The 19,853-nt window shown below is 48.3% G+C and overlaps 1 protein-coding gene across 1 annotated transcript in view; it reads right to left on the bottom strand.

The window, feature by feature from the left end:
• Positions 1-19,853, bottom strand: part of ANAPC1 (anaphase promoting complex subunit 1) — a 2,053,226-nt gene that overhangs the window by 911,799 nt on the left and 1,121,574 nt on the right. Inside the window, exon 28 of the mRNA XM_069606837.1 lies at positions 13,066-13,300. Coding sequence (XP_069462938.1) covers positions 13,066-13,300 — 235 coding nt within the window. The remainder of the gene's footprint in view (positions 1-13,065; positions 13,301-19,853) is intronic.

Raw genomic sequence — 19,853 nt, 5'->3', positions numbered from 1 at the left:
CACTTATTACCCTATTCTCCCGTTTCATGTTACTATGTTAAAATATGGAATCTGTACGAAATACATACAAATGTCAAGATTATATAAATAACAAAAAAACAGCATTCTGCAATCTTCTACTTCAGTTTTATTGTGTAAAACACTATGTATAGTCTAATATGTTCAAGTGTTCCCTATAAGTACTGGGTTACATAAGTGGTTCCATGTACATTATTTTGAGTGCTGGTGAGTGTAGATGTTTGTAGCCCCGGGGCCCGGCTAGTCGTGCTACATGCTGGTCCCCTGAGAGGATGAACATCTTGAAAGAAAGATGCAGACACTAGGGTAATAAAGGTTTAATTAAATGTGTAGTGGGTGTTTTATTTATGCATGTGTTTGGGAGAAACCATCCAGCCCACCATGGGGCTGGGTGGAATGTCAAGAAACAAGAAAAAGGGAAAATAGAAAAGAATTCCCCTGCCCAAGAATGGGCTGGGCAGAGGAGAGAAGAGAATCCAGAGGGATTTCAAAAAGAGAACGGTTGAAAAAAGGACAGTTGGAGAAGGAGAGAAAAAGGAGAGACTTACCTTGGGGTTGCTGCCTCGAGTGCCCCCTTGGGGTCTTGATCCTTTGATGAGCGCCAGGGGGTGGATGGGGAAACCCAGCAGAGACTGTGAGCAGGGGGGCCAAGCAGCTATGTGAGGGGAAGCTTGGCCGCCCTTGGGCCGTGGCGCCTATTGGCCCGCCTGGTGCGCAGACCGGACGTGCCCCCGAGACATTTATGTCCCGAGCAGTGTGGCAGTGGCTACCTGGGCCCATCACGCTCTGAAACACTTGTGTACGAGCGTGATAGAAATAAAATATCAATTCAATTCATCAAGAACAGCCAGCCAGAACTACGTGTGGGGGGCGGTCCCAACCGGGCTGCCCGGCCGTGCCCCAAAAAGTATGCCTTGTGGCCAGCGAGGCGGGCAGGTTAATAAAAAATTCCTACTGGACTGCATAGGTCAGGAGCAGCCCGGGAGGGAATGGAGAATTGTGCAGCGGAAGCCCGCTCCACCCTAGATGGTAGAGCAGTAAAGATGAGGCGGTGAAGTCCTGGGTCGCTCCGTTGAGCAGCCCGGGTGAAGAAAACCCCAGGCTGCTCAGTGGAGTAGGTGAAGACACGGCCTGCCCCCTGCGTTGCTACAACGCATTGATGAGGGGGCAGGCCATGACCAGGCTGCAGTAATAAAGCAAAAACAAAGAGGTGATGGCTGGAAGGTTTAGACTGAATCTTAACCACTGGCATTGCTCGGGGCAACCCTCCAGACCATCGTTCTTCGCCTGCCAAGCCATTACAGAAGGGGAAAGACCATATGCAAATCAGGCATGGCCCAACCCCAAAAGGGGCAGTCCAGCCCGAACTGCTAGGTCACATCCCTTCTGCACGAGACCACAAGCATCCCCAAACATGTTTCGTCCTTGTTGGGGCTCATCAGTGAGGAGTAGCTTGGGTCTCTAGACCTATCAGTTCGGGCTGGACTGCCCCTTTTGGGGTAGGACCAAGACTGATTTGCATATGGTTTTTCCCCTTCTGTAATGGCTTGGCAGGCTGAAAAACGATGGTCTGGAGTGTTGCCCAGAGCTTTGCCCGTGGTTATGATTAATTCAAAACCTTCCAGCCATCACCTTTCTGTTTTGTTAAAGTCACCCCGAGTGGGACGGGTATGCCCAGACGTGGGTCCCGAGTCTGCCGGGCCTAGAGACCCAAGCTACTCCTCACTGATGACGCCCAACAAGGCTGAAACATGTCTGGGGATGCTTGTGGTCTCGTGCAGAAGGGATGTGACCTAGCAGTTCGGGCTGGACTGCCCCTTTTGGGGTAGGACCAAGACTGATTTGCATATGGTTTTTCCCCTTCTGTAATGGCTTGGCAGGCTGAAAAACGATGGTCTGGAGGGTTGCCCAGAGCTTTGCCCGTGGTTATGATTAATTCAAAACCTTCCAGCCATCACCTTTCTGTTTTGTTAAAGTCACCCCGAGTGGGACAGGTATGCCCAGACGTGGGTCCCGAGTCTGCCGGGCCTAGAGACCCAAGCTACTCCTCACTGATGACGCCCAACAAGGCTGAAACATGTCTGGGGATGCTTGTGGTCTCGTGCAGAAGGGATGTGACCTAGCAGTTCGGGCTGGACTGCCCCTTTTGGGGTAGGTCCAAGACTGATTTGCATATGGTTTTTCCCCTTCTGTAATGGCTTGGCAGGCTGAAAAACGATGGTCTGGAGGGTTGCCCAGAGCTTTGCCCGTGGTTATGATTAATTCAAAACCTTCCAGCCATCACCTTTCTGTTTTGTTACAGGCTGCAGTAATATTCATAATGCGGGTCGCAGCGGTGATGTCGGGTGCGACCCCCCTGCCAATGGGGCCCACCTAGAGTAAATCAAGCACTGGGGGTGTGTGGCGGTGAGTGTGGGCAGTCCACCACCCACACCAGGGGCCACCCAGAACAGTGTCAAGAACATGTGCTACAGTGCAGTGAATATGTTGGCCCCAAGTGGTAGATGGGGTCACCCTAGAAGAGGAGGGGGGCCAGGCCACATGTTCAAACTGTGGGGCAAGGCAGGGGAGGTACTCTGATTGAGGTAGTGTGATAGGTTGGTGGCCTGCCTGAGGCCTCCTAGCAAGACGGGACCCGCAACAGAGACATGTGCGTGGTACCTGAGTTTAGGTAGGGGATTCGTTGCAGTAAACTCCTCCTTAGGATCCCCGAGACATCTCCAAGTAAGGGTGAGCCGACGTAACCGGTCCCCACTTACATGGTGCTCACGCCAGGGGAATCCTAGGGTCTACGTGGCAGGTGACAACAAGCCATTAAGAACTTGGGTATTATTAGGTCTTCCTCAGGGAAAAGGGGGGGGCGCTACTGCATCTCACCCAATGGAGTCACCACCTCCCCCCCTGGTTGGTGTCTCCTCCCATGTGATCCTCCCTCATATAGCCTTCCCAGGGTCAGGGTCTGGGTCAGAATCAGGTAGCGGCTGCTGCCCCCTGGCCACATGGGAGGAGGTCATCTCCAGGGAATTAGTGATGACTCCACTGGATTCATCACAGACAGAAGCTGCTGGCAAACTGTTGTGGTTCTGGCACAGTGCGACTATCTGTCCGACACGGTTGATTCTTTCCTTGAGGGTGCGGGGGAGGGGTTTTCCTACCCGTGTGTCTAGGACTGCTCCTATGAATTGGAGCTTCTGCACTGGAGTGACATGGGACTTCGGGAAATTGGGGAAAAGTCCAAAAAGAAAACCTGTTCCCTCGAGCTGCGTCGATACCTGCCCTGGAGACCATCCTCGGATCAACCAGTCCATGTAAGTAAACACTGACGCTGGATCTCCTAAGGTGTGCCACCACCACTGCCATCAGCTTGGAGCTTGGTGAAGACCCTGGGCACAGAGATAAGACCAAAGGTTAGCACTCTGAACTGGTAGTGAGTGTCAACAATAACAAATCTCAGGGACTGCCTGTGCTTTTGATTAATCGGCACATGGAAATAGGCAGACAAAGCCCAGTGACACCAAACAGTCATGGAATCGTAGAGGCTGGAGAATTTCCTTCAATGTCATCATCCTAAACTTGTCCTTCCTCAGGGACTTGTTCAAGGCCCCGAGGTCGAGGATGGGACAGAGTCTTCCCCTTTCTTCTGTACCAGAAAGTAATGAGAATACCAGCCGACCCTCCCACTTCGGGTAGCAACACTTCCAATGTATCATGTAACAGCAGGGCTCTCGGTTCTTCCTGGAGCTCCTGTTCAGATTGCTGGGAAGGAGGGTGAGTCTATTTCGTGTTCTCTTCATGAAGGGTAGGCAATATCCCCATCTGACAAGCTGCAGAGCCCAGGCGTCTGAGGTTATCTCTTTCCACCTGTTCCAGTACACGGAGATCCTCCCTCCAACCGGGGAAACGTGTAGGGCGAATGCAAAACTGCTTAACAGGAGACGCTGCTGTTATTCGCCCTTAGAGGCCAAACGGCCAAAACTGATGCATCCAGGACATGAGAAACGCCCCTGGCCCTTCAGTAGGTGTGATTTCCTCCCGATGGGAACATACTGCCTATAGCCCCCTGTCTCTGGAAGAGAAACAAAAAGTACAGTTTGCCAGGCTGCTGCACCACCGGCTCCAAGGACTTCACAGACAGTTTTGACTCTTTGAATTCCTCCAAAGATTCATCGGCCATTGGCCAAAAATGGTTCTCACCATCGAATGCCATGTATAAGAGCTGGGCTTGTATGTTCAGGGAATACCGGGAGCTGTGGAGGTACACTGCCCTCCTAAGCACTGTGGATGTTCCCATGGCACAAACCAGTGAATCAGCGGTGTCAAGTCCCGCCCGAAGGGCCTGGCAAGCCACCTCCTGCCATCATTTACCATGTCCAAAAAAACATCCCTCGCCTCCCCAGTTGGGAGATGATCTGCCACCTCAGCTATCGTCCTCCAAAGCACATGCGGGGACTTAGCAAAGAAACAAGTTGCCCCAATTGCCTTCAGAGCCCTTCTCCCAGACGCAAACATTTTCTTGGCTAAAGGGTTTGGACTCTGTCCATTGGCAAATTGTAGGTGGACACAGCTTGCTGTGAGTTCGCCTCAGCAGCTTGGACCACCGAACCTTGAGGGGTGGGATGAGCTGAAATGAAAGGAAGATGGTTGCCCCCCCCCCCCCCCAATCCCCAAGCCGGCTTATGTTTCTTGGTCAGCTCGGTATTAATGGTTGGTGTGGAACATGGTCTCTGCCACAGACTCCCCAATGGGATTCGAATCACATTGAAGGGCCGTGCCTTATCCGATTTGCTTCCCTGGACCAAGATGTCAAATGAGATCAAAAGACTGAAGCGGCTTGGCTTGGGTGCCAAAGCCCAGGACCCAGTGGACTCTCTCCACTGTCTTCCTGCATTGGGTATTGGGGTGTCGATAAGGAGATGCCTGCTGCAGGTCGAGGTAAGGTGAGGTGAGGTATCAAGCTTGCTTGCCTTGGGCAGTCCTTCAGCAAAGGCTAACAGTTCAGCCTTGTCAGTGAAGAGGTTGGTACCCCTAATTCTCCCAGCTCCATCCAAAGGTGACTGGGTCAACCTCTTCGTCGAAGATCAACCTCATGGATTGGAAGTCGTTCGATCTCGACTACAGGTCAAAAGACCAGCAGATCGCAGACATTGACGTCACTGCCCAACAAGGCCACTCAACGCCGATTTATTGAGGGTCATCCGTGCTGCGATCAGCTTCATAATCTTAGAGCTAAAGGGTGCGTAACCTGACTAGGTTACCTTTGTTCCGGAACCTCCAGGCGCAACTGATGCCTGTATCGTCTGCAGCATTGAGACTGGAGCCATACCATCTGCAACTTTTTTTAAATAGCTGATACATTTGTTTCTTAAATACCTCACTAATCCCGATGAAACGCAGTTGTGTTTGCGTTAATGTCTTTTCTTCTTTTCATGTGAGGACGAGGAATAGTGAGACTCACTCCATGAGTGAATGCAGTACTTAGCTTTTTTGCAGTGCTTGCCCTCTGTGATGATCGTTCAGATGGTGTCACTTCTCCCCAGGAGAGAACCCCTCTCCATGAAGCTAGAGAGGTAAGGCCACTAACCAATAAACCCTGTTGGGGTGCTAACATGCAGGAGGATCTTGTGGAGAGAGACTCCTCTCGTGGGGATAATGACGTGATTTGGAGGAACATCCCTTTTAAACCATGGTAGGCTGACAAAAGTACCTAAACCTTATGGGTCTTAACTCATGTCCAGAACCATGCGTAATTGTGAAATCATCCTGATGTTTTAGGTACGGAGACAAAGAATAATACAAGCAACAGGGAAAAGTACCATAATAAATGTAGTGAACGGAATGGATGTTAGGTCAGAGAGGGCACTATTATAGAAGGGCATCAGAAAAAACAAAAGCGGAAGGGTAACTAAGAGCACCAGGGAGAGTACTAGAGAGAGTACCGGAACAGGAGAGAACAGTCGAGGTGGAGGAAAAAAAAAAAAAAAAAAAAATCGAGAACCAGAGAAAGATCGAAGGCAAGAGGAAACCCTGAGGCAGGCTCGAGAAGCTCGAGCTAGAAACGTGGAGGGTGTGGTTCAATCGAATGCACAAGGACATCTCACAGGCCGACAGGATGTTGGCCATGGAGAGAGCAGAAACGAAGAAGAAAATAGGCATCCCGCATGGTGGCAGAAAACTAAACATTTTTACAAATTAAACTTGGTGGCCGGCGGGTAAGTGTGAAGCCAAGCAAGAGGAGGAGTGGTAGAACAGTACACCCCGGTTAACCAGAAGTATATTGTCCGTAAGACACTTGGGAAGTGTTGTAGCAGTCAGCTGAGCGTCAGCCATAGGAACGGAGATTGGGTTGTGGTGGCGTGACATGTAGTGGGTGGACCGGGAGGTCCAACAACTGCACGAAAACTGCTAACCCTATCCGTTCGCACTGCCACCTACACAGACCTAAACAGTATCCAGAGAGGTGGTGGCTGGACGATCTGTACAGGCAAGGAAGTTTGAGCCCCTAGTGACCGCTTCCTGAAAGACAGCGGTACAGGCCCCAGGAAACAAGCCGTGGCAAAAAGTGGAAAAAGGTGATAGACCAATACGAACACACAGGCCGTACGAGTGAAAACTCCCGACACCAAGTACCAGGTAATGGGAATTATTAAAAGTCTAGGAGAAGGCAACAGAAACTTCAGAGAGCCTCAGACGATACCAATATCAGAAGGATGTAAAGAACTGTTAACTTAACATGCACAAAGATTAAGAGCAGTAAAGTAACCAAGCTAACCCTCACCATGGTAGTTGGGATGAAAGTCTGTCAGTACGGCTACGGAAACTAGGTGCCCAATGAAACGTATTCAAGGGGGTACCTTCTCAAGTAAAATCTGAAGAAACCGAAACCCGTCAACAGGTCTTCTGGAGCATCACTGACGAGAACAGAGTTCCCAGGAGGGCAATTGTATAGAGACGTAGGGGACCTCCAGGGCACACCCCAGAATCATCTAGGGCTGGTCCATCGAGCCAAACCCCAATTAATCCTCTTCTATCTTCAGTCTGCTACACATTCACATTGCTGTTTGGTCAACTCCAGATCCTACCAAGAGTCTAGTCTTTTTAGTTTATGACCTTAGTATTACCTTCCTCAAGATCAGAAGAAAAAACATTGTTTTTGTCATTTCCTTTACACTTGAAAAGCCAGGACAATCAAGAATCCTTTGAGACAGTAAAGCCATAAAGAAATCATAATTTTGTGATATATGATATGATAGGATATTTTATTTGTATCGCGCTCGTACACAAGTGTTTCAGAGCGCGACAAGACAAGGGAGGGGAACAGGGGTGAACAAAACAACGATCTTACTAGGCCCAGTGACATTGAGATCGTGCAAGTGCATGGGAAAGGGAAATGGGAAAAGCGCATGGAAGGGCGAGAGTGGAAAGTGCAGAGAGAAGGATAAACAGTTATATAATAATAAATACAAATAAAGTATATAATGGAGCAATAAACAGGGGTAGTGCAGCCAGCAAGTGGCAAGAGCTGTGTTTATGGCAGCAGAACTGGGCAAGTCTGATAAGTGCATAAAAAGAAGAAAATGGGGGGATGGGGGACTGTATGGGTACAGATACAGTCCCCAGTACAAGGGGTGGCCAGGAGACAGTGCCAAGAGAGAGCAGATCAGTAAGGGAGGGGGGGCAAAGGCAGATGCAAAGAGGAAGGTCTTGAGGTATTTGCGAAGGGATAGCTGAAGGTATTTTGGACCCAGTCCCCAGAAAGCTTTGTGGACAATGCAGAGGGTTTTAAATTTAATCCTTGCATCCACTGGGAGCAAATGGAGAGATTTCAGAGCTGGAGAGATACGATCCCAGGGCTTGAGGTCAAGGACAAGTCTTGCAGTCCTGTTCTGGATAAATTGCAGAGGGCAAAGAGTAGAGGCAGGTAGATTTAGAAAGAGGCTGTTACAATACTCCAACCTAGAGAGAACCAGAGTTTGGGAGACAGTGAGCTTCTGCACGAAGGAAAGGAAAGGAAGAGTGCCTCTGAGGAGATGCAATAGGAGGTTTGACTTTTTAGAGATCTCCGAGATGTGGGCGGAGAAGGAAAGTGTGGAGTCAAAGATGACCCCGAGGTTCTTAGCCTCACAGGTGGGGATAGGTGGAGGGCCAAGCAAGGCCGTCCAGAGAGCGAGGGGAAAGAATGGAGAAGGGTTTCTGATGAGGAGGATCTCTGAATTGCTGGCATTAAGACAAAGATCATGGGCGGCATACCAATCTTGAATGGCAGTAGGCAATCAGCGATGAGGGAGGGAGAGGAGGTGGCCGAGGGCAGCCTGAAAATGAGTTGAGGGTCGTCAGCATAGCACTGGAAATTTGAGCATAGAGTGGCAATGCAGTGGGCCAGAGTTGCCAGGTATTGGTTAAAAAGCCAGGGCGAGAGGTTAGACCCCTGGGGAACACCATAGGTAGAGAGGAAGATAGAGGATAGGAAGGACCCCAGTTGAACCTGGGAGGGTCGAACAGAGAGGAAAGAGGTCAGCCACGCTAGAGCCTGATCAGTGATACCCAGGTTCTCACAGAGACGGTTGAGCAGAATGGTATGGTTAAAAGTGTCGAAGGCAGAAGAGAGATCGAGTAGGATGAGGATAGAGGGAATGTTAGAGTCAAGGTTGGAGAGCAGATCTTCACGGATGTTCAGGAGAGCAGTTTGAGTGCTTCTGGCTGCTCTGAAACCAGACTGGTGGTCATGGAGACAGCCAACAGAATCCGAAAGAAGGTTAAGCTGAGAGATGACCAGCTTTTCCAGGAGTTTGCCCAGAAAGGGAGTAATGGAGATTGGCCGATAGTTAGCTGGACAGGAAGGATCAGCTGTGGGTTTCTTGAGAAGAGGATGCACAAGGGAGTGTTTCAGAGGGGAGGGGAAGGATCCTGAAACAAAGGAATGTTTGCAAAAATCGACAAGGGCCTGAGCGAGGGTGTCAATGTGGTCCTTGATGGTTTTAGAGTAACAGGGATGAATCTGTTTTGACGAGGCTTTCATAGATCGGAATTGTCTAGCAATCTCATGAGGGGAGGAAAGGAAGAGAAGGAGGGAGGGGGAGGGGGTAGCTAATGGGGGGCTAGCAAGCACAGACGGAGGGGGAATAGGAGGGGAGGGGATGAGAGGGTGGAAAAGATGTCCTGGGTTTTTGAGATAAAGTGAGAGGCAAGGTCATTGCAGAGAGCTTGGGAGGTAAGAGGAGGGGTAGAGACTGCAGCAGGGTTGGTAAGCTCCTTGCAGATTTTGAAGAGTTCAGCCGAGTTGTTAGATGCCGCAGACACACAGGCTTGAATGTGGACTCTCTTCTTGGTGCGGACAGAGTCGGTATTGCCTTTGGAGCAGGAAACAGGCCAGTTTGTCAGAGGATGAACAAGAAGCCCTCCATTTCCTCTCAGCTACCCAAGAGCATCAAGAGTATAAGAAATGGAAGAGAAGAGAAGGGACAGGGTTGTGTCCGGGTGTGCGTCAGCCAGAGGAGGAGAGGAGGGGGGGAGAGGGGGAAAGAAGGTAGCAGCAAAAGCCCAACTGACACACACTTCATAGGTCAGATGTCCAAGAAGGTAGGTGGCAGTGTTTGGGTGCGATTGGCTGGGGGGGGGGAGTGAGAGATGAGAGGCGAGAAGGCAGTGGTCACTCCTGGAGAGAGGAGTGGTCAGAGGGATAGAGGGGGAAGCCAGAGGAGACCAGGACATCAAGTGTGTGTCCTGCTGAGTGCATCGGCCTAGAGGGCAGTATAGAGGGGGAGAGGGAATTGCAAAGGCCACGAAAGAGCAGAGATGAGGGACAGGGGGAATCGAGGTGGATGTTGAGGTCAACAAGGAAGAGGAGTTGAGTGGTACAGGTCAGGAGGGAGGAGGAGAGGTCAGCCCACTCAGAAAGAAAAGGAGATTTGCCCATGGGGCCGGTAGAGAGTAGCAACAGTAAGAGTGGCTAGGAGAGATTGACAGCCTGCAGACAAGGCATTCAAAAGGAGTAAATCTGAGTGGGAATGATAGTGGCAGGAATCCTCTTGGGAAAGATCAGGGCTACACCCCCTCCGGGCCAAGTGGATCTGGATGCGGAGAGGATCTTGTAACCATCAGGGAGTAGAGTGTCAAAGCTTGTAACAGAGCTGCCCGTGAACCATGTCTCCGTAAAACCGAGGACATCAAGGACCAATTCTTCAAGGAGGTGGCAGATGTCAGAGGAGTGTTTGACAGCAGAGGGAGAGTTGAGAGTGGCAAGATGAAGAAGGTTGCCGGCCTTAAAGACCTTCCAGGGAGGGGTACAAATCAGAGGTACGCCCTGCGGAGTTGTGAAGGTAACCTGAAGAGGGGCAGAGGAGGAGGGAAGAGTGGCGAAGGTAGCCAAGGAATGAGAGGATGGGACAGCCGGAGATGAAAGGAAGTTGAGGCGAGGGAACCGCCTATCGAAGAAGAGGAGATTGGCCTGAGGACCTTGGACCATGACAGTGCCGTTTAGGTAGACATTAAGGATGACTCTGGAGGAGTCAAATGAAGCCATGAGGACTTCCTAGCGAGTGCTACCGTTAATGGGAGAGGAGGAGACAGGACAGAGCACAGAGATCATATGGGGGGTCCATAGATCAGGTGAAGGAACAACAAAGAGGATGTCAGTGAGGTTCTGTCTGGAAGAGGCGCTGGTATAGGTATCAGCGATGATAGGGAGACCAGGATTTGAGGCCAGGATATCCTTTTTAAACTACTTCTTTCCAGACTTCGTGAGAATGGAAGGATAGTTGATAGAGAAGCAGTTAGAATAGATGGGAGAAACAGAAAGCGCCATGAGTGGGAGGGGAGGAGGCAGAGGGAGGAGTAAGTACGTACAGCGGTATAGAGCAGTCACTGGGCTAGCATGTTACAATCAATGGCTAAAGTTAAATGCAAAACACACCCAGGTTTGACTTTCCAATTTAAATGCAAAAACACACCCAGATTTGAATTTCCAATTTAAATGAGGGCCCATTGGTTAAGAAAATTAAGATGGGAGTGAGATTGTAAAGGTGAGTATGGAAACAGCTTCAGATAAGTACAAAAGAGGGAGGGAACTAACCCATGCAGGATGTGGTGAGAGTCATGGTAGTCCAATGGTCCGGGGGTAGCAGCCTCGTGGAGGGTTGGGCTGTGGCAGTAACAGGAGTCTCATTAGGCAGCCTGTCAGCGGCCAGGAAGCTGACGGGGGCCTTAGAGGTGGGCCTTTGTAGATGGAGCCGGCTGCTGCCTCCCGGCTGCTCCGATTGGGCAATGAAGGCCCAGGCAACCAATGGGGTGGGAGTCAGGCAGGGAAGGCCAACAATTTGATCCAAGAAAACAGAGGCCATCTTGGAAGAACCTGAAAGCAGTGAAATCAATGGCAATCAACAGATACAGTGCCTTAAACCAACAGCTGGGTGCAGTAGAATAGAAGAAAAAACAATTTCCAGCGGTCCAACGCCCACAGAGGATTAAAAAATGTATTTAGGCGATTTCTTTTTTCTTAAAAAAGAAAATATATATTTTTTAAGTCAAAATGCACACTGCTAAATTCAGGGCTTACCCTGCAGAGTAGGATCTGCTCTCCAGAGCATCTGGAAAAGTAAGCAGAGGCCCAGCCAGGGCACAGGAGACAAGCAGCAGCCCAGGAAGACTCTGAAGGAATGAATGAAGAGGCCTCCTCGTGGGCCCCGTACCTGGAGCTAGCTCCCGCCTCCTGGTTGCTCGGATTGGGCAATGAAGGCCCAGGCAACAAATGGGGTGGGAGTCAGGCAGTTCCATGCCAGTTCCACAAAAGGGTGGTACTGCAGAGTTGAGAGGGACTCCAGGAACGGCTTCATCGTCCCAGTGGGGGTGGATCAAGAGATATGAAAAAACAAGATTTGTGAAAAACGCCCTAAAGGAACTACAGGCCTTATTAAGAACTGAAAGACATTCTGGAACAAACTAGGAGAGAGAGTCTTTCTCCTAGCCCAATGAAAACTTTGTGATTATGTGATTTTCTGTTGGGTTGGGGAGAACCTAGACATTTTTTGGATCTTTTGCTTTGAACACAACCTGAGAGGCTATTGGACGCTTTGCATCCAGGAGAAGAAGGGAGTCATTCTCCAGGATTACAAACTGTAGCTGGACTTTATGGTGTTTTGTTATAGTGACAGAGATAGAGTAGCAGCCTTTGTGACTGGAACAGTGCATTTTTGTTTGGACTCACACAGACTGCCTGACGAGCACCAGAGTTTCTTTAGTTAAGGTCAGGACATCCCCTTAGAGTTGGGGACAGATAGGGTTGGTTTTCCATTTAATAAAAGTCTATAGCAACCACTATGGTACAACCTTCTGAGGTGTGGGACCATCAGTATCGGGGCCCAAAGACTTGGCAGCCGATCATGCCGCAGTCTTTGAAGGAGACTGCCCAAGGGCCAATTTCACCAATCATTACCTGATCGCCTGCGGGTTCATATGCTGACAGGAGCCATACTGCTCGAAGTTATGTTCCACCCCGAGGTTCTACATGCAAATACTCTGCAGGTCCCGTGGGACATTTTCGAGCCAAAGATCTTGAAGTGCTTGAAACATGAGGTTTTAGGGACTGACATATCGGCCTTAAGTAAAAAAAATATTTTCAGTCACTGGAAAGAATGGTGTTCCGAGCATGCAGAAAAAAAGAACTGACGTATGGGGGCATAATGATATGATATATGTACTACCAACGTCATGTTAGTAGTCGAGTGGAGTGGTCAAAACATGACTGAGTCGACGAACGATGCAGATTTGCACTATGCCACCTGTCGAGAAATGTTTCTGAGCAACGGACATTGGAGGGATATCCAATAGATGAGAATCTGCAAAAGAATGCAATCCATTGAACAGGTCATTTGAACATTCCAAGTTACAATTCCAAAAACACGACACTACTACATTTGATTAGACATGTTTTGTAGTAGCACTCTTCTATGAGAGACTAGATTTATCTGGGATCCATTATTTGCTTCAGTTACAAATCAGAAGGGAAATATTGGATAACTTTTAGCCAGTAGGACATGTGATAATACGCCTTACCTATTTCGGCTAACAGAACCTCAGCAATATGCCTTTGTGCAGTCCCCTGGTAAACCATGCCAATTCCAATTACTGCAGCCACCTGTACATTATGAGGAACATCTAGTTCTGTTGAGGTGGGTGGCAAGAGGGCAGGAATGTGGATGCTAAGAAGTCGAGTCACTGATATATCCATTGTGCCCTGTTTGGCAGCTGAGACTCCCAGCAGCAGTCCAATGCTCGTCATTTCATGTCCCTAGAACAGGTAGAAACAAATGATGTTAAAAAGGATGGGTATAGGGAGAAGGTAAACAAACTAAATTAAGTACAAATGAAGCAATGCCCCTGGCACTTTGAAGAAAAAGTTACTTACCTTTGGTAACATATCTGATGGATACAGTATGCCTCACACAGATTTCCGATCTATTTTAACATCCACAGACAAACTCAGATTGAAAAAAGGGCTAGAATCAATAATTCCTGTGGCGGCAAGAACATTTTTTATTTGGAGAGGCGTTAATGTTTCCCACAAATATGTGGGAGCAACAGAGCATAGAGACGAAGGTTACGGGGGTAGGGGTCTTCTGCCCCCAAGCAAATTGTAAATATAATAGGCTAAAATTGCTTATTTTATGGCACACTGAATATTGTGTAAAAAGCCACACAGTTTGCAATAGGTTTTGTAGGTTAACATAACAAAATATAATAGGTGTACGTCAGCAAAAGTGCACAGGAGCATTTCTAATGCCTTTTCATGATGCATTTGTCCACATTATATGCGGATATAAAAAGCATTGTTATGCTGGATGTACATATATATGCCAGTATTCCCAAACAAGAAATAGTAATGATCATATAGGAAAATGGTCCAAACTATCTCCGACAATATATGCAGTATCCCCACGCAAGAACATAGTCCTGGGTTGCTTTGCCAGTAACACAAATGCCATGCCACATTAAGAAAACATACAGACTGGCTCCACCAATGTAGGCCATTATGGCTATGTAAAAACAGTCATGTTGGTTTTACGCTTGATGACAGTAAGAAAAATGCCATGTCACAGTAAGTAAATGTATCCAGGCTAGTTACTGCTGCAAAAATGGATCTCTCCTCTCCCCTCCCGGCCTGTAACATGTGCATTCATTTCATTCACCAACCGCACACCCATTCAGGATATACACTCTGCCATTTACACACACACTCATACAAAATACACACTCACCCGCACATGTACATGTACTTGCAGAATGAAACATTTTCATGCAAACACACACACAAACACACAAATTCTTTTCATGTTTTTTCTTACCTGCAGCCGCTTTTCAGACTCCAGACGACTCTGCCTAATGCCACCTGCAGCGAACGCCCGCTAGCTCCTGTGCACCACACAACAGGAAGAACTTCCTGCTTCTTGCACATGTGTGGTGGAGTCGGAGCACCTAGATCACGTTGTCCCTGGGCCTCCGAATGTGTGGGGAGGTGCAGAAGCACCTACTATGCACACTGAGCCCTGCAGTATACCAGACTTCACCCCTAATGCGCCTTTCAAGGCTGTGAAAGACACATGCCAACAATATTCCATGGACCTGTGGGCATGTGTGCTGGGGTACTAGTTCTGTGAATGCCAGCCCAGGAGTTTATTCGTAGCTGCAACAAGCAGCTGGGCAGGCGCTCAGTGTTTACACTGGGCTTGCCTGGTTCATCCATAATGGGTCGCGGGTTGGTGCCCAGTCACTCTTTATGGACTGGCAGCCCATCATCAATACCCTTGTGAAATAATGCAAGCTAAGTTAGGGACTCTTAGAAAAAGACTGATGGATGCTAGGACCAGTACTCCAGAAGTATACGAAATAAGACTTCTTGTTTGAAATGCTGATCAAGTCAAAAGGAGCGATTGTGAGGAAGGAAAATAGATTTATACGATTATGATGCTGATATAGGCAACGAAAAAGGGACACTGAGCAAGAGGAGAAGAAAAAAATAGTCCAATACAACCCCAATCTGAAGTCCACTATTGACTTAGTTGTCGCAAGGAGAGAGGAACAGAACTACAGGACAGAGGGATTTTGAGTTCAACACAGACCATTAACACACGCATTAAGCTTGCGCAACTCAGACCTGGCAAGGTTCTCCCCTCAGGACAGTGTCCAACAAAGTCACTCAACCTCACTTGAAATAGTGCTGCTTGGCACTTCTTACACAATCGTGGGGGCTGGATTTTTTCGACTTTATGTCTTTCGACTTTACGACTATAATCCGTTGGAAACCCCATGTCCTCAGGGGTCTTTAATGGGCATATGCATAGTTCACTCACCCAGGGACTCTCCCTTAACTGTTCCTCCTAGGACAACTCTGCTAGGTGTAACCCCTCCACAGACACCTGGGTTAGGATGTCCCCCCCCCGTTCTATCGTGGTACTATTTCTAGGTTGCTAAGGGGCTACCCGATAAACTCCTTCTGCCAACCGAGTCTGAACCACCACCCTATCTTTATGCCATCATTTAAGAAGGGCTATAAAGCCCTTGACTCCCTTCAGCAACTCGGACTTGTCCTTGCCAGCTGATGACCCCAGGCCTCCTGCCTCATCTTGAACTTTCCTGATGGGTACTGGACCACTGGGGCTGCCTGGAGCACACCCTCACCTGGTCCCTAATTCTGCCCTTCACGTGACACTCTGCGTCTTTGTACACCAGCTCTTGTGCTACTATGCATTCTGTTCTTACTTTTACTCATACCACCCACTCTTCCTGCTTCAGCTCTTGCTCCATCATCTACTACAGCTTTTGCTCCTGCAATTCCTCCTACTCATCTTACTGCTCTTGTTCCCTCTTCTCTTCCTCCATTTTCTTCCTCTTTACCCTTTTTGCTCTCGCCTCCTCCTCTTCCATTTTCTCTAAAGCTCTGCTCTCCAAAGCCAACTCCCAGAAACACCATCCTCTCACCAAGCAAGTTAGTGAGACTGGTTGTCTTGCATACTACAGATAAATCGGGTGTTTGGCTACCCTGCTCCTTCCTGGATTTCCCTAGCCCAGATAGGTCCTGGTTGCACCCCCCTCCCACTTTGTGAAAAGCCCTTCTCCTTCTTAGCGCCGGGTAAGGAGAGCTTTATACAATATTTAGTTCAGGTGTAAAATGAGTTATAGCAGTCATGCAGATGTGCCAATGATGTTGATCTGCCTATGTGAGCTGTGGCTGTAAGCATTGGATGTTTGTCAATTCTCAGCTGCCTGGGTGTGTTTATGTGAGCTTCATGACTTAATATCAGCTACGAGTTATCCGCTAGCTATATGTAATCCACAACTGTGGTGTACGTCTGTCGCCTGCATTGGGAGGACTGGGGGAGCTCTGAATCATCCCCCATTTATTACATCCATGTATTGTATCATAAAGCAGGAAGCTCTCAATTAACTACAGGGTGACAGTCTCCAATGGCAGGGGTTGTCACCTGCCAGAGTTTGTTACTACACAGCAGTAAATTGTACAATTGTTTAAATCTGAAAGTCACAAACTATTTCACATAAAGTCTAGCATGTGTGCAAGTGTAAGTTTAAACCACATGGGAGATATCGAAGATAAAGTCTATGAAGAACGAAAGTATATGTCTGGCAATGATTATGTTACAAATTAAGCTGCAGTATTCATACAAGTCAACATGAGGCCGGGGTACAAATGTATCTTCTATATTTAAAGTCTGCCATGCGAGACCAAGTGAAACGGTGTCAGGGTCTTAACCTTGACAGAGAGGAGCAGGCACCCCTGCTAACCTCGGTTAGGAGGCCTACCAGAGTATTTAGCACAGGTAATCCTATCCCAGAGGTGGGTGAGAGTTTAGGGTAAGGGGTGACTCTTCTGAGTGTGCATTAGAGTGTGAGCATTTCTGTACCACTGTCCTCCCCACCAAACAAGTCACCCTCTTTTCCAGCCAGATTTCATTAGGGTGAAGTAAAAATGAATGGATAAAAAGTAAATTATTTTGGACTATCTTCAGAAAAACCGGTACAATGTAGTAACATTAAGTTAAAACAAGCAGGAACACAGATGGGTACACAAATAATTATCAGAATACAGTGTAATCTGAATTGATGCATTGTATACACTTGGAGAACTTCTGCAAATTACTTTCCAAATAATCCAGGATTTATTTAGTTTCAGAAGCATTTTTGATAAGGAGCAATTACTTATGTAATCATCTTTCTATGAATTCTTCTCCCGCAGATTCCTTATCTGATAGATATCCTCATGCAGCTCTGCTGCCCGGAAACCATTTGACAGGATGCATAGTGGACCTCGACTCGGCCGTCTATCGATCTGTCTTGCTCGGTGCTTGGAGAGATTGAAAATGTTATTTTTTTTTTTTAATGCAAACTCACACTCCTCCGGAAGACCGGATGAGCGACTGCGCCGGAGACTCGGTGACAGGTTGGCCCAAAGCCAGTTTCCCGGCTCTCTCACAAAGGGCTTTCGGCTGCATCTTTGTGCACGACACGCAGGCCTCTATGTCGTGACTAGCCCATAGACACCACAGACAAACGTTATCTGGGTCGGTCAAAGACATTTTGGCCTTGCAATCGCAGCATCGCTTAAGGCCCGAAAACCTGTGGGATGACATTGCGTCGAGGTTCTGAAGAAAAAAACATACGAAAGTACAGTAAGAAGGTTGAGTAAACTTGAGTCGTGTTCCCTATGCAGCATGCAAGCGCATAGAAAAAAGGAACTGAGGTGTGGTGCGTAGTGACGTGCTTTTTATACGAAGCCGGACGTCATGTCCAGAGCCCATGATCGAGAGCCTGTCAAGACGGATCAACGATCAGTGGGCCAGAGTCGAGGTGCACTGCGCGCGCTGGCGAAATGTTTGTGAGCAGCGAAGCTGGAGATGAATATCTATCATGATGAGAAATCTGCAGAAGAATAGCAATCCATTGAACAGGAGTTACAGGTAACTTGTTGCGTCCCTAGCACTGGATCTTTCATAGATTCACACGCTTATGAATACATTATAAAGGGGAACATATACACAACCAAAACGAGCGGAAGCACAGCAAAAACAGAAGCAACAAAACTTGCCTCTGGAACACACCACATGCGAACAGGTTGCAAAGCACTGCTTGACCGACTCGGGATTCCTCCCTGGAATCCTGATCAACGCAGTAAAACCGTGGGAAGGCTATGGATAGCCCAGAACACTGCCCGCAGTTCCAGAACATTGATGTGCACCTCTTTCTATTCTGGGAGCAAGAGATCTCTGGCATAGAGCTGGCCCGAGTAGGTGCCCCAACCTTCCAGAGAGGCATCGGTAGTGACTGTCGCTTGATGAGCTGGGGGCTGAAAAGAAGCGCCTTGTTACAGGTGCAGATGAAATGGCCCACCAATGGAGGGCTCGACGGAAAGCCTGATTGAGGGCGATCTTGTTGTTCCAGGAGCCGGAGATCAACTTCCATTTGGCGTCCAGAAACTTTTGAAGGGGTCTTCTGCGGCAAGCACTCCCCTATGTACCAGAGACTGACCGTGCTCTTTTCCGGGAAGCCTTAGCCAATTCCAAGCTGGACTACTGCAACAGACACCTTGCTGGAGTCCCGGCTAAACCGATCCATCGCCTACAAAAAGGCACAAAATGCAGGAGTTAGATTGGTATTTGGCGCCAAATACCAATCTAGCTCCTGCCTTTTGTAGGCGATGAATCGGCCTTTCAAGCAGGTTTAAAGACCCACCTTTTCAAATAAAAGCTTTATTCTCGGGTCTCAGGTACATAGGGGCGTGCTTGTCGCAGCAGGCGGATGTTATAAAAGACTGATTGTACTTTATCTGAGACTTGGCCGTCAAAGCCCAGGTCACTCTGCCAGATGCATCCTAGATTTGTTTTACGTTAGAGGCATATTTAAGTCTAGACCCCAGAAACAGAGGTGAGGCGCGGGCTACTATTCCCCTCCAATAGATATTTAGGTCCAAAAAAAATAACCTCTGTTTTCTTGGGGTTGGGCTGTAGCCAGTTTTGTGCCATCCAAACCCCTATTTCCTACAGACATCTGCCGACCTTGTCAAGGGCATTTTCTATATCTTCAAGTGTGATGTACAGCTGCGTATCATCAGCATAGGAGTGGAACCTCAGATGATGTTTCTCCAGAATGTCCATTAGTGGGCAGAGATAAATGTTGAATAGAAGGGGGAAAAGTGCAGAGCTCAGTGGCACACCACAGAATTGCAAGAGGATTTCAGATATGAAACCTTCCACCTGTACACATTGTTTACGCCCTTTAATAAAGGAGGCGAACCAGTCCAGTGCACATGCGTTCAAATTCGCTATATTCTTTATGCGATCTAACAAGATGCTGTGGTCCACTGTATCGAATGCAGCGTAGAGGTCGAGCATTACAAGAAGGGAAAGTTTACCTACATCCCCTGACTGCAGCAACTCGTCCAATACTGCCACCAATGCTGTTTCTGTCCTTTACTCCGAGGGAGTCGCCAGACACACTAGTGTGTTGAGGCGAAAACCCTGAAGCAGGGCGTTCCGGGATGGCACCACGCAGAAATTCAGATAGTTGATTGAGAATCCTAATGTAGCTAGGACCTGGATGGTCCTTGTGGTCTGCTTCACAGCTAGAGTGCGGCAGCTGATCAGCCAATCATCGAGATAGGGGTAGATGTAGATGCCTTCGCATTGGAGAAGAGCCACCACCAGGCCCAGGGCACTTCGGCCTGAAGTTGGCACCAAGAATTTTCACGAAGGGCAGAGCACTGAACTCTTAGTGCCTTCCTTAAACGATGAAACACAGGCATTTGTTTTTTGTGATGAATGGGAATGTGGTAA

The sequence above is a fragment of the Ambystoma mexicanum genome, chromosome 4p (genome assembly GCF_040938575.1).
Source record: "Ambystoma mexicanum isolate Mex_15411 chromosome 4p, UKY_AmexF1_1, whole genome shotgun sequence".
Taxonomy (NCBI): domain Eukaryota; kingdom Metazoa; phylum Chordata; class Amphibia; order Caudata; family Ambystomatidae; genus Ambystoma; species Ambystoma mexicanum.
This window is presented reverse-complemented; position numbering and strand designations above follow the sequence as displayed.